At 43.4% G+C, this 12429-nt stretch overlaps 2 protein-coding genes across 2 annotated transcripts; both read right to left on the minus strand.

The window, feature by feature from the left end:
• Positions 1–866: 866 nt before the first annotated feature.
• Positions 867–7949, minus strand: LOC308173367 (myosin light polypeptide 6-like). The gene is made up of 6 exons (XM_080548382.1): positions 7886–7949; positions 7583–7610; positions 6020–6163; positions 4789–4962; positions 3664–3741; positions 867–1382 (listed from the first exon to the last, which is right to left on the minus strand). Exons 1-6 carry the CDS (start codon positions 7886–7888, stop codon positions 1354–1356), a joined length of 456 nt encoding a protein of 151 aa, XP_080404508.1. The 5' UTR covers positions 7889–7949; the 3' UTR covers positions 867–1353.
• Positions 7950–8594: 645 nt separating this feature from the next.
• tsfm (Ts translation elongation factor, mitochondrial) lies at positions 8595–11704 on the minus strand. Its single transcript, XM_080548722.1, has 6 exons — positions 11575–11704; positions 10529–10681; positions 10075–10203; positions 9720–9842; positions 9353–9434; positions 8595–9194 (listed from the first exon to the last, which is right to left on the minus strand). The coding sequence occupies exons 1-6, from the start codon at positions 11620–11622 to the stop codon at positions 8800–8802; spliced, it is 930 nt and encodes a 309-aa protein (XP_080404848.1). The 5' UTR covers positions 11623–11704; the 3' UTR covers positions 8595–8799.
• Between the last annotated feature and the right edge of the window lie 725 nt (positions 11705–12429).

The raw sequence follows: 12429 nt of genomic DNA on the forward strand, positions 1-12429 counted from the left end.
TTTACATTTTTTGGCATTTTGCTGAGGCCTTTAACCAAAGCGACTTACAACAAATACATTTGTCTAAGTACGTGAATCATCTATCCATCAGTCATCGCAAGAAAAGGTAATCTATGGGCTCGGGGCCATTGGCAGTCATAATGATAGAAGAATAATTATTATTTATTTATTCTTACAGTAGAGAAACTGTACAGGGGGACACTACTACACGCCCCACTAAGGACGCAATGCTACGTCAACTAAACAGTCAATACTTTCCACTAACAGGACCAAGTGCTAACCGATGCTCTACAAGCTACAATGTCACAGCTTACCATAAAGGGGCTATTGTCTGCCTTGGTGCGCCGTGGAGAAGCACAGTACCTGCACTACCATAAAAGGGCTATTGACTGTTCAGTCCTGGAAATACCTTTCTCAGAGCCATACAGGGCCACTATGAAGATTGGATTCATACCTATAGGCCTACCATATACTGCCATTTTCACTTGTACAAGGGATGGTTTGTATGTTGATGTTAGTTAGTTGGTTGTACAGGAAGGAATGATTTGATTGTAGTCGTGCAACATTCTATAACTTAAAGACAATATCGATACCAACAATATCCAACACTGTGGCGATAAATGTGTGCACTCAATATGCAGTATCTAAAAGACCATTTTTAAAAATCACTATTTGAATATCACTTCCTAGATGTGTCAAACTACAGTATGACAACATAACTTTAATGTTACTGGACTTTATTGTTGCACCTGAAAACATATGAGGCACTATTTTCAGAAACCAGTTATCATCTCCACATAAGTGTTATTGCTTCTGATGAGACGAACGAAGAAACATACAAATATTGCTTTTCGGAAATTGGGGATTTTTATTTAATACAGTTTGATACAACATATACATGAGACAGTACAGAATCTACCATTTCATGATTGGTTGGCCTGGTAAAATCGACATTACAGTTGGTCTCAGCCAATAAACATGCATCTCCTCTGTATAAAAACACAGCTATTGGGCAACGAGATTTGACACGGGGCTGAGTGACAGGGAGGGAATGTATGCATGGAATAATCAAGGGAATGTTATTGCCGATTCTGTCCACAAGCTTGGCATGATAGCACTCGCCTCTGTGGTTGGATGGTATTTTGAAGTAAAAATGAAAGGGGCTTTTCAACTCGAGACACAGAAAAGGCACTTCTGAAATAAAATTTAAAAATGACAAAACAATGAAACACAGGTCTTGGAGCGGAAGGGGGTAGGGGGGGGTGGTTGACACGGGAATGAGAGACAGACGTATATAATAGAAAAAACATTTTGGAATAAAATTATACTTGGTTGTGTGTTTGTGTGAAATCTTCAACCACTCATCACCATCCGGACGAGTTCTGAGAGAGAGAGAGAGAGAGGGAGAGAGAGAAACGACAACAGTCAGCATCAGATTTGGTGGGCGTCTGAGAGAGACGGAACCTCCTGGAACAAAGTCCACCTCCAGCATCTGAGAGCAGAACTATCGCCTTATCACACTGCATAGTGGGGACCTAATGGTGGCCGAGCGGATTGTGAGTTGGACTGGTGATCAGAAAGTCAAATCCCGCGGGGGAACACCACCACTAGTGTGGCCTTAGGTAAGGCACTTAGCCCTAAATGACTCCAGGGAGACTGTCCCTGTAATCCCTAATTGTACTGGTCCCTGTAATCTGTAATTGTAAATCGCTTTGGATAAAAGCGTCTGCTGAATGGTCAAAATGTAACACTGCCTAGAGTCTCAGATTGACACCACTGCATGGTTTTAATGTTGACTGGGTGGGATATTCTATCACCAATAGGTCTATCATTAGCCTCATAGGTCTATCACTACCCTTCACAGACACTTGTACATTTAAAAACCACAATACAAAAAGCAAGCAAATCATCAACTGAGAGTCAAGTCCATTTTAGTGACTGGGTTCTCTAGGAGGGTTTACCTCCCCAACACGAGCACTGCTCTGCTGGATGATTCAGCCTGAGTCAGAGACTAAACATGTCAAGTCAGAAGAAGAGAGAGAATCTGCATTAAAAGGGGGGGGGGTCAGCATTAAAGATGGGAGTGGGGGGGGGGGGGGGGGGATGAGAGAGGGGGAGGAGGAAAGGAAAAACTCTCTCCTAGCGAGTCACAACAGCCAAGGATTTGCCCTGGCCTCAGTAGCTGGAATGTTAGCTCCAAGGGTTTAACAACCCTCCTCCTTATTTGGGCTGATCTCACAGAGGAAATAGAACAGGGGGAGGAGGAGGGGAGGAGTATGCAGAGATCTGGAGAGGGGGAAAGAAAAAAAGAAAAACCGAAGGTCTAGCAGCAGTCTACAGCACCAGCAGCAGCTTCCATAGGGGAGAGAAAGGTGGGAGGGAATCGAAAAAACCACCAGCCAAGGAAATGGAGCTGCTCATTGCAATTCTGCATCAGAAGGAACACCACTATACTGTAGGAGGCAACAGCTCAACTCTGGTGTATTACACCGCACACCCCCCCCCCTCGCCCTCCAGAGTTGAACAGTCAACCCTCTACCTTCCTGACGCAGCCCAGGCCCTGCTCTCATTCAGTCAGACAGACTGTACCCATGGGGGTCTGAGGAGCCACCTAGACACATGCAGAGATGCTCTATGCAGGCTACAGGCAGGCAGGGGGGGGGGGGGCAGGATCGGGGAAAGGGCTCTGCAGGAGAGGAAGGTCAGAGTATATATAAACAAAGCCACACCATTCCAAACCCACTCCACCACCATCACCACCACCACCACCACCACCACAACTTCTGACAGAACCATCACTGCACAGAGACGCTTATCTGCGCACACAACAGCATAGGGTTTAATCTATCCGGTTTATGTTGGTTGATAGGGCCCAGTGCACACCAAATGTGCATGATTAAGATTACGGCTACTTCCGAAGTAAAAGGAACTCTAAAGTAATCGTACAGTATAAATTGTCTGAAGGATGTTAAGAAATGAGCCTCTGTGCAGCAATGGGTTTCAAACATGGTCCCCCCCTGTCACCACCCCCAGGGGGGAGAAGACCCCACCACCACTGGGTTAGGTGCAGACAGTAAGGGGGTTATAGGGGGTCAGTTCGTACCCTCCACTCAGCCGGACATGATTTGGCGGACAAAGCCTGTGGGAGACGAACACGCCGTCAGTGAAGGGGACAACACAAGAGGGTGACACACACACACACACACACACACACACGATGAGACACCACCTCACCACACCACCGCCTCCATCAAGTCTAACACACCGACGTTCATTAATAAGATGAGGGGTTTGTGTTTACTTGAGGATAAATGTGTACATTCCATTAGAGACACTTGTTGTCATCGTACCCAATCACATGTTGTTATTAGTAGTAGTAGTAGTAGTAGTAGTTAGTAGTAATTGGGATCATAGAACATTTTGACACAGTGATCCCTCTCACTTTACACCTTTTTTCACCTCCTATTCACAACATAGATAGATGGATAGTTTATTAGCCACACGACCAAAGCCGGTGGAATTCGTTCTCGGTACAGCATATTGATCTCTGCAGCACACAAATGACAAAAACTAAGAAGTGCACAATAGACAACATCAGACAAAAAAATTAATAAATAGACAACAACAGACCAGCGCATACATGTCGGTTCAACATTGCTTTACCTTCGTAGTTGATGCAGCCATTTGCGTCTTCGTGTCCCGCTAAGAGAGTCTCCACCTCCTCCTCTGTCATTTTCTCCCCTGCAATACCAAACAACGTGCACAGACAATGGTCACAAACACCTTCTGAAACATCAAATTCAAGCAGCTTTCAAGGACTTTCAAGACTCAATTCCCTCAAATTCAAGGACCCAACACAGCATAGTTTGAGACAGACCTAGATGAGAATTTATATAATAGGAACTATCCGCTCACAGACAACAATTCAAAAGAGAGGCTTGTGTGAACACTAGAATTCAAGAACTTTCAATGACCCATGTCTATTTTCAAAGACCTTGATTTTTTTTCTCAAATTCACAAACTTTCAAGGATTTCAAGGACCAGTGGGAGCCCTGCACACTACAGGCCACAAACTTTATTCAACCTTCATCCACACTAGATTATTCTCTCAACTTTGTTTTTTTAAGTCGTTTTTTCTGAGTGGGGCAGTCCCACTAGGCAATAGAGAGAGTAGAGATTTGACAGGAAGAATGGGTGATAGAGAGAGAAGGGATGACATGCAGGAAATGTCTGCGGCTGGAATCGAACCGGGAAACCTGCGATTACATGGTCGACGGCCTAGTGTGCTACGCCACTAAGCGCCTCCACACGTTCAATTATTGACATATAAATGTACCATGTCATTTACATTGCTAAATTGTCCTTTGCATACAGCAAATACAGTCAGTATGCAAATGGTGAGGCAATATGGATAAGGCAGGGCACTGAGTCACTAGTTTAAGAGATAATTGCTGACTAAAGACATTGAAGACCTTTGGTACTTGCGTCTGGTGGGGTTGTTAGATAAGATTTGGGGGAATGGTCTCGTGTGAAGCTAATTCAGGAAGATATGTGATGAATATGAAACATTTTAATTCCACATTTTCCCACATGCCATCATTAAGATGAGTTTTCATAACAGCATAACATTAGTGTATGCAAATTGTTGGAAATGTTAAGTTAGAAAAAGCACTGAGCCAAAATGACTGAGTGACTGAGTTCCTCAAACACAACTGAATGTGTGGCGAAGGCTTGCTTTAACGAGGCCTCACAAGCCTTTTTTTAATAAGGTGTATTTTATGCACTTGCCCAGTGTAGTGAGGACGTGACGCAGCTCTGCGCCCATCACTGTGCCGTTGCCCTCCTTGTCGAAGACGCGCAGACCCTCCACAAAGTCCTCGAACGAGCCCTGGTCCTTGTTCTTAGCGATGGCCTGGAGCATGGGCAGGAACTGCTCAAAGTCCAGCATTTTGTGGTTCATCTCTAGAGGCGGAGAATGACAAAAACAACCACGTTTTACTTCCAACATATATATATATTTTTACAATTCAGCACGCTTTTATCCAAAACCGACTTACAATTAGAGATTACAGGGACAGTTTCTCTGGTGTGACTTAGGGCTTACTCAAGGGCTGTTGATGGTGGTGTTTCCAAGTGGGATGTGAACTCATTACCTTCCGATCACCAGTGCAACTCACTGTCCACTAGGAACTCACTACCCAATAGTCACAGACAGAGTACTGTTGTACATACTGTACCAGTTGGTGAAATTAAACAGATGCATCCGAGTCATTTATGACCAGGTCTACATACTGAGGGAGAAAACCAAGAAAAGGAGATCCTTGATGAGCATTCCAGAGTCCCAAAAGAATGGACGCACTCGTGCATTCTTCGGCAACTTTGTTGAAACGGACCTAATCCACAAATCTTGGCAATCTTGAAATAACTCGCTTATCAGCGTTGCATTATCAGAGCATGTTAACATATCTACAAGATGCATCTACTCTCTGTGTAACGAACACATGTAAGGACAGGTCGGGGCTTGTTTTGGGAGTAAACAAAAACAATGCCCTGGGTTTTTGACTGATGAGGGACATTCCAAAAGGGACATTCCAAATGCGACATTCCAAATGTGAGTTCCCCCTCTTAGGGTGAAACCTTTAAGAATCCCTCGATAAGTTCATAGTGTATTCACTTTTTTTCTAGGTTCCTCTGCTGAGGAGAATTCCATTTAAACTTTTCATGGCTGTCGAGGCACATTAGTTGATACATTACACTTGGTTGGTTAAAGACAAATTAGTTCATGAAACTGGTTTTGTGGAGGTGTTGGCTACAGCTAGGACATCCACTCAAAACACACCAGCTCTTAGCCTGGGGACATAACAAGGATGTCACACAGGAAACAAAACAATCTCAAATAAAAGCTTTTAAATGTGAACCCACGTTACATTATATATATGATTCAGCCAGTCAGTTAGATTAGTGACAAATTGCTCTTTTTTTGTGATTAATCAATCAGGGAGCTAGCAGTGTGGCTCACCTTCTGATTTAGGGTTGCCCAGGACCTTGAGCACCTCGGCGTTAACAGGGTTCTGGCCCAGGGCCCGCATGACGTCCCCGCACTGGCTGAAGCTGATCTTCCCATCCCCCGTCCGGTCAAACAACAGGAAGGCCTCCTTAAACTCTGACAAGGTAGAAGGTGACAATGCATTAGATGTTGTATAAAGAAAGAGTGAACAGGATGAGTGGTTAAGTTGTGTTATAAATAAATAAAGACGTGTTATACAGTACATGCTATTCAGTCCACTGGAGCTTTCCTTTTTTTTTTTTTTTTTTTTGGGGATTGTTTGATGTGTGTAATTTGCACTAATTAAGTAGTGACTTCTAATGGAATGCTGTCTGAAATTAGAGTCATTTCCCTGTTGTCATTGTTATGGAGCTTGCCTCCCGTCCCTGGTATGTACTTCCAGAGACAGCCCATCTGAAACTACAGCGAGCCTCTCATTGACCTTATATGGCATTGAGCGCAAACGCTGGCCGAGTAATCTGCCAACCATCTTTTTCAACAAAACAGGCGCAAAGGAAATCTTTCTCAACTGCACAACAATGCTCCTAAAAAGGCGATGGAGTACAGAACAAGGGAACAAATAACAAGGGACCAACTACGGAGAGATGATCTAATAATCGGACACATAAAAGTTCGCTAACTAACAGGAACACACCATGCAAACAAGGTTTAGTTGAGCCACGCCTTCAAGCCTTCGGAGCTCGAAAAAAAAGTGGTTAAGTCATTTCCCGTTCACACAATGAGCAAGCTTCCACACCAGTCAGTGTTGTGAGAACTTGAAAGATAGCTAGTATGTCTTTAATTAAACCAGTGTCTTTACATCTCCCAACATGTCTTGCCATAAGATCTACCCTGGTTATTGTTGCCATTCCTCTGCTGTAAGTACAGAGAATGAAACCAGAAATGAAACTGATTCATAATGCTAAAACACTGAAAAGGTCATCAGGTTATCTTGCATTGGACATGCTTCAAGCCCAGCAGACAACATCCTTTTGCCAATAGTATTGAGTCAGTGACCTTATAAAACTAAACAACCATGCATGAAGCTAAAAATCTGAAACCGATATTCATATTCCTTCTATTCATCAATCAACTCAAATCAAACGCTCTGGAGGAAACACTGGCGTGGGCAAAACCACTTGGCTTGGGAGTCTATAGTGATTTTGTTAGGGTCAATGTTAATATGGTGTGTGTGTCACTCTCTCTCTCTCCCTCAAACACACACACACACACACACACACACACACACACACACACACACACACACACACACATCTCTGGGCTGGTCATCTCAAACCACATAAAACCTGGTCCAACTCACCTAGGCTCCTGTTTTAATTCATCTTGACTGATGAACTTCACAAGACACATATAAGACACATATAAAACACAGCCACAGGACAAGAGAGAAGAGCTATCCAGATGAATGAGCATGAATGATAGAGAGAGATTTGGCGACAGATAACTTGGGACAGCCAGTAGGCTTGGCTAGCTAGCTATCAGTCATACATGTATAAAAGCTGGTTGTAAACTCACCACAAATTTGGTCTTCTGAGAAGTCAGACTGGTGGAGAAACAAAAGAGGAAAGACACACATAAATAAATGGGGTTATCGAATGAGGACATGGTAATGGAATTGGCTGGGCATACATAAGGTTAATTTAGCAAGCTAGTGAACGCTAGCTAGCCTAGAACCAGCATTAGCAACTGTATTTGGGTTTAACTGTCTTTGTTTCAACGAATTGAATATAACATCGAGTTAAAAACATCAGCGCTGGTCTACACATCATCGCTGCTATATAAACTACCAATCTGGAACAGATGTAGCGGGATATTCACCATGTCAGGGCTGGGTTTGGGTGTCCGGGCTTCGGGCGGAGGTCGGGGAATGTAGGAGAGGGGCTGGAGCTGAACGTTAGAGAGACTATCCCCTTGACGTCATCCTTTATTAATCCAATGCACTGTTCTCAGCCAATCACAGGTCGCAGGCGTTGGCTCCTTGGACGACTTTACCGTAACATTAGAAGACATGCGCAACAATGCTCCTAAAAAGGGCATATCAATGGGCGCACGAAATTATTTGTTTGAATTCCTATGACTCACCATGTTACTCAAATCTCGTAAACGCGTAGAAACTATATGAAACATCTGTGTATGTCATCATCTGTGTATGTCAGCAACACGTGTAAGTAATAATAATTTGTTGTGTTGACATTTTTGACAATAAAATAATGCTGCCACAAAGTCTGGTCGAGATAGCCATCCTGTGGCAGGAGTCGGCATTCCTCTAGCTGTTCCAGATGCATACAATACACAAGCAGTGTTTAGGGGGGGAAAAATGGGCCTGTTCTGTTACAGAAACTATTGCGGATACAAACCAGGCAAGGACAGTACATCTCGGCTCTGTTATCAGGACGTGAATCAGAAGACAAAACTGTGATCATTAAGCTGTCACGCTAATGAGTGATTAGCAGGTATAATTCTATTAAACAATAAATCAATCATGGAAAATATTGTCCAGACAAGTATAAATTACATGTGAAAGCAGCTTTATTGTTCGGATGGTTCAAGTCCTTTGTTGTATATTCTATATACACACACACACACACACAGCATGAGGCTTTTAAACTCATGAGACATTGAAAATGGCTGAGTGCATTTGCATGGACACTGCATGCACATACACATACAATAAAGGCAGAAGACAAAACTTGACTAATAAGGGTCCTTAGACTCTTCTCTCCCCCCTCTTTTCACTCCGCCACATCACTGCCCGGCTCGCCACACTGAAAGCGCACAAAGTCCAACACTCGAGCCTCCTGCTCGGTCAGGTACTGGCCCACTGTCCTACTGGGGTCTGGGAGGAAGCTCTGGGGCAGCAGGCGCGTCTCTTCATCCCCGCATGGCAGGTCGTCCATGTTGCCTAGGGAAACGGGTGCCTCTCCCACCACGTGCTGCCCGAGCTTCCGTCCCAGGGTCTCCTGAGCGCCGTCCTTGCCTCCCCGGAACACCACAAGAGCACCGTAGCGCCCCATGGCCATGTCAGACTGGCCGGCCGCGGCACCGTGCACGTACGAGCCGATGTGCCAGTCAGCCGGGACACCCACTGTCACCGCGCGTCTCACAGACATGTTCTCACCCAGTCGACCTGACAGGAGAGATGGGAGGCAGAGATGACATCATAGACAAATACAACACCACACTCTCATAACAGAGCACTGTTGGATTCCTCTGGGGGGGGGGGGGGGGGGGGTTATGAGAATGATGCTGCAGATTTACAGGTTTTCTGTTTAATAACTGACTCACCTATGGTGAGGGCCAGCTGGTCAGCCAGTGAAGCTCCTTCACCCATGTTCAGTTTGGAGAGGTCCTTTGCTCCCAGCAGACTCTGAAAGATACAAAACATGATGACAATCATGTGATTGAGCATGTGAAATGATAGATAGATAGATACTGCTCCCAGAGGGGGAAATCAGGTGTTATAACAGCTCAGACCAACAAAAACAACAGCAACAAAATAAAGTGACAATTAAAGAATAGGCTAAAATGAAATAGATAAAAAAAAAAAAAAGCTAGACCACTAGACCCTTGGAACCTTATATACATTTGGGACCTTATAAATGTGCTTGTGAATGAGGATTGTGTGGCTACGGGAGAGAGAGAGAGCCCATACCTTCACGTATCCAGTCTGTCCTTGGGTTTTACTGCGGTGGTGAGCCATGGTGGCAAACGCTACATCCTTCACCAGCTGCTGGAACTTCTCGTTACGGGCAACAAAGTCTGTCTCACAGTTAACCTGAACCACACACGTGACAAGTGGAGAACATTAGGAAAACATTCAACATACAGTACACATGCTTGTAGAACAAGGAGACTGGATACGGTAAATTCAGAACAACAACGATGATAAGGACAACTGAAAGCATCACCGCTCAAATGCTGTCGTCTTTTAACTGCCTTACTCATCTATTTAAAACATGTTGTCTGAGTGAGAACTTCCTACTGATCTACTGAGTCACTGTGCTTACCTCTACCATGACTGCAGCTTTGTCTCCAACGAAAAGTCCGATCAGACCTTCTTTGGCCCGCCGACCCTCCAGCTTGCTGGCTTTGCTCCAGCCTTCCTTCTGGGCCTGCTCGTGTAGCCAGCTCTCTGCCTGTAATTAGGGAAACGTTACTTACAGACACACAGACAGACACACACACACAGACACACACAGACACAGACACACACACACACACACAAACACACACAAACACACACAGCAAAAGCTAGTGGTGACCAATCCCTGCCCTGGGGGTTCGCTGTGTGTGCAGGCTTTTGTGCGGTAATACACCTGATTCAGCTGGAGTCTGTGTCAAATCCATGGCTGGAACAAACAAAACAAATACACAAACAGTTGTCCTCCAGGACCAACATTACATGGGACTCTCCTGTGGTGAGTACAGAATGTGCAGAGAGGATATGGCAGATGTGTTTACCTGTGTGGTGTCATTGTTGAATTTATCAAGTGCTTTCTTGCAGTTGATGAAGGTATAGCCAGTGCTTTTCCGTAACTTCATGAGAAGGGCTTTGTCAGTAGCGAGGAGGGGACAGCCCGTGTGTAAAGACTGCACATGCTGGTTGATGCAGACCTGTGGGTGACATAGGGAGAGTTATTACATTTCAGGGGAAACCAACATCGTAGCCAGCTAAACAGTAGTAGTACAAATACTTTCATGGCCTCTGATCAAGGCAAATGTGATGTTACATACAGTACAGGCCAAAAGTTTGGACACACCTTCTCATTCAATGTGTTTCCTTTATTTTCATGACTATTTGGTACATCACTGAAGGCATCAAAACTATGAATGAACACATGTGGAATTATGTATTTAACAATAAAGTGTGAAATAAATAACTCTAAATATGTCTTAGATTTTAGATTCCTCAAAGTAGCCACCCGTTGCTTTTTTGTTGTTAATAAAATATATGATAATAATATTAAATATAATATGTGTTAATAATAATATGTTATTATATATATATAATATTATTATAATATATTTTATTAACAACAACAACAACAAAATGTTTTATTAACAACAAAAAAGCAAAGGGTGGCTACTTTGAGGAATCTAAAATATAAGACATATTTAGAGTTATTTCACACTTTATTGTTAAATACATAATTCCTATGTGTTCATTCATAGTTGTGATGCCTTCAGTGAGAATCTACAATGTAAATAGTCATGAAAATAAAGGAAACACATTGAATGAGAAGGTGTGTCCAAACTTTTGGCCTGTACTGTACAATGTTTAAAAGGTCCATTAGCTGGTTTAATGATGTTCACACCACACTGCTATATTTGCACTACACTACACTACATGACATGACATAATCTTCCTAGGCTTTAGCACCCGACTGGATCATTTCAGACAGTCGCAGAAGTCAAATCAGCAGCTGACAATGACAGCAGCTCATAGGAGACACCAATACAGAACTAAGAAGAGCTCGAGATGTCATGTGCATCCATTTGTCACCTACCTTTGAGAGCTCTGTCCTGATGGATCTAAACACATAGGTTAATGCCATCCTCTCCTCAGGTGTTTTTTTTAATGCAAATTCCAAGAGTTCTCCTTACTAAAACCGGAATGTCATTGAACCACGCTTTGTACGGCAACTGAGAAAAGTCAAACAGAGCAAAACGCAAATCATCATCCGTTGATAACCTTGGCTTACTTTCCGCTTAGCGCCCTCTTCAGTACTGGAAGGCATATTGCATCTGAATGTCTGATGAGTGAACCAGGGTAGGCTGGGTCCTATTCCATCAAGGTCTCTATAGGAAAATCCAGGCTTAATTTGATATGTCTCACTTATTTAAGTGAGAGTTCCGTTCCATGAATGTGGCAGTTATCAGTTATGAAAATGAACAAGTTAAGAAAATTACCTCCTGTCTTCAATGTCAGACCCACAATTCAAAATATTATTCTGAAATGTAAGACAAATGTTCAGATAATTGTGGATTTTACATTTTGAAAGACACCACTGCATCAACACTTCTTAGTCATGCAATTGTATCAATCATTTGCATTTTAAAATACATTATCTGCCAAGCAACGTGTGCCACATCATTGAAGGTCACCCTCTATGCTGTCAGATGATCTGTCAAATGGAAGTTGCCTGATATCTAATATCGATGCAAAATGGCCTGGTTCTGTGCATGACTCCATAATTGTTTAATTGTTCGAGCATCATCTGTCATCAGCTTTTCACAAGGCAAGACAATGTTATTACTATCCAAGGTTCACTTAATGGCCTTAAGAATGTCATGTATATTTAACCACACTTTTATTCTGTAGGGGAGTTTAATGGAGTTCTGCTTGGGGACAGAGGCTATCC

This window comes from Nansenia antarctica (genome assembly GCF_963989245.1).
Source record: "Nansenia antarctica genome assembly, chromosome: 18".
Classification (NCBI taxonomy): domain Eukaryota; kingdom Metazoa; phylum Chordata; class Actinopteri; order Argentiniformes; family Microstomatidae; genus Nansenia; species Nansenia antarctica.

What these genes read in the sequence shown, in the direction of transcription:
- LOC308173367 (XM_080548382.1), bottom strand. An exon ending in GGGCAACCCTAAATCAGAAG is followed by an intron (nt 4,963 to 6,019) that starts GTGAGCCACACT and finishes CTCCGCCTCTAG; the next exon opens with AGATGAACCACAAAATGCTG. An exon ending in TCACGTCCTCACTACACTGG is followed by an intron (nt 3,742 to 4,788) that starts GCAAGTGCATAA and finishes TTGGTATTGCAG; the next exon opens with GGGAGAAAATGACAGAGGAG.
- tsfm (XM_080548722.1), bottom strand. Translation starts at nt 11,622, where the DNA reads ATGGCATTAACCTATGTGTTTAGATCCATCAGGACAGAGCTCTCAAAG. An exon ending in TCAACAATGACACCACACAG is followed by an intron (nt 10,204 to 10,528) that starts GTAAACACATCT and finishes CCCTAATTACAG; the next exon opens with GCAGAGAGCTGGCTACACGA. An exon ending in GACAGACTGGATACGTGAAG is followed by an intron (nt 9,435 to 9,719) that starts GTATGGGCTCTC and finishes TGTATCTTTCAG; the next exon opens with AGTCTGCTGGGAGCAAAGGA.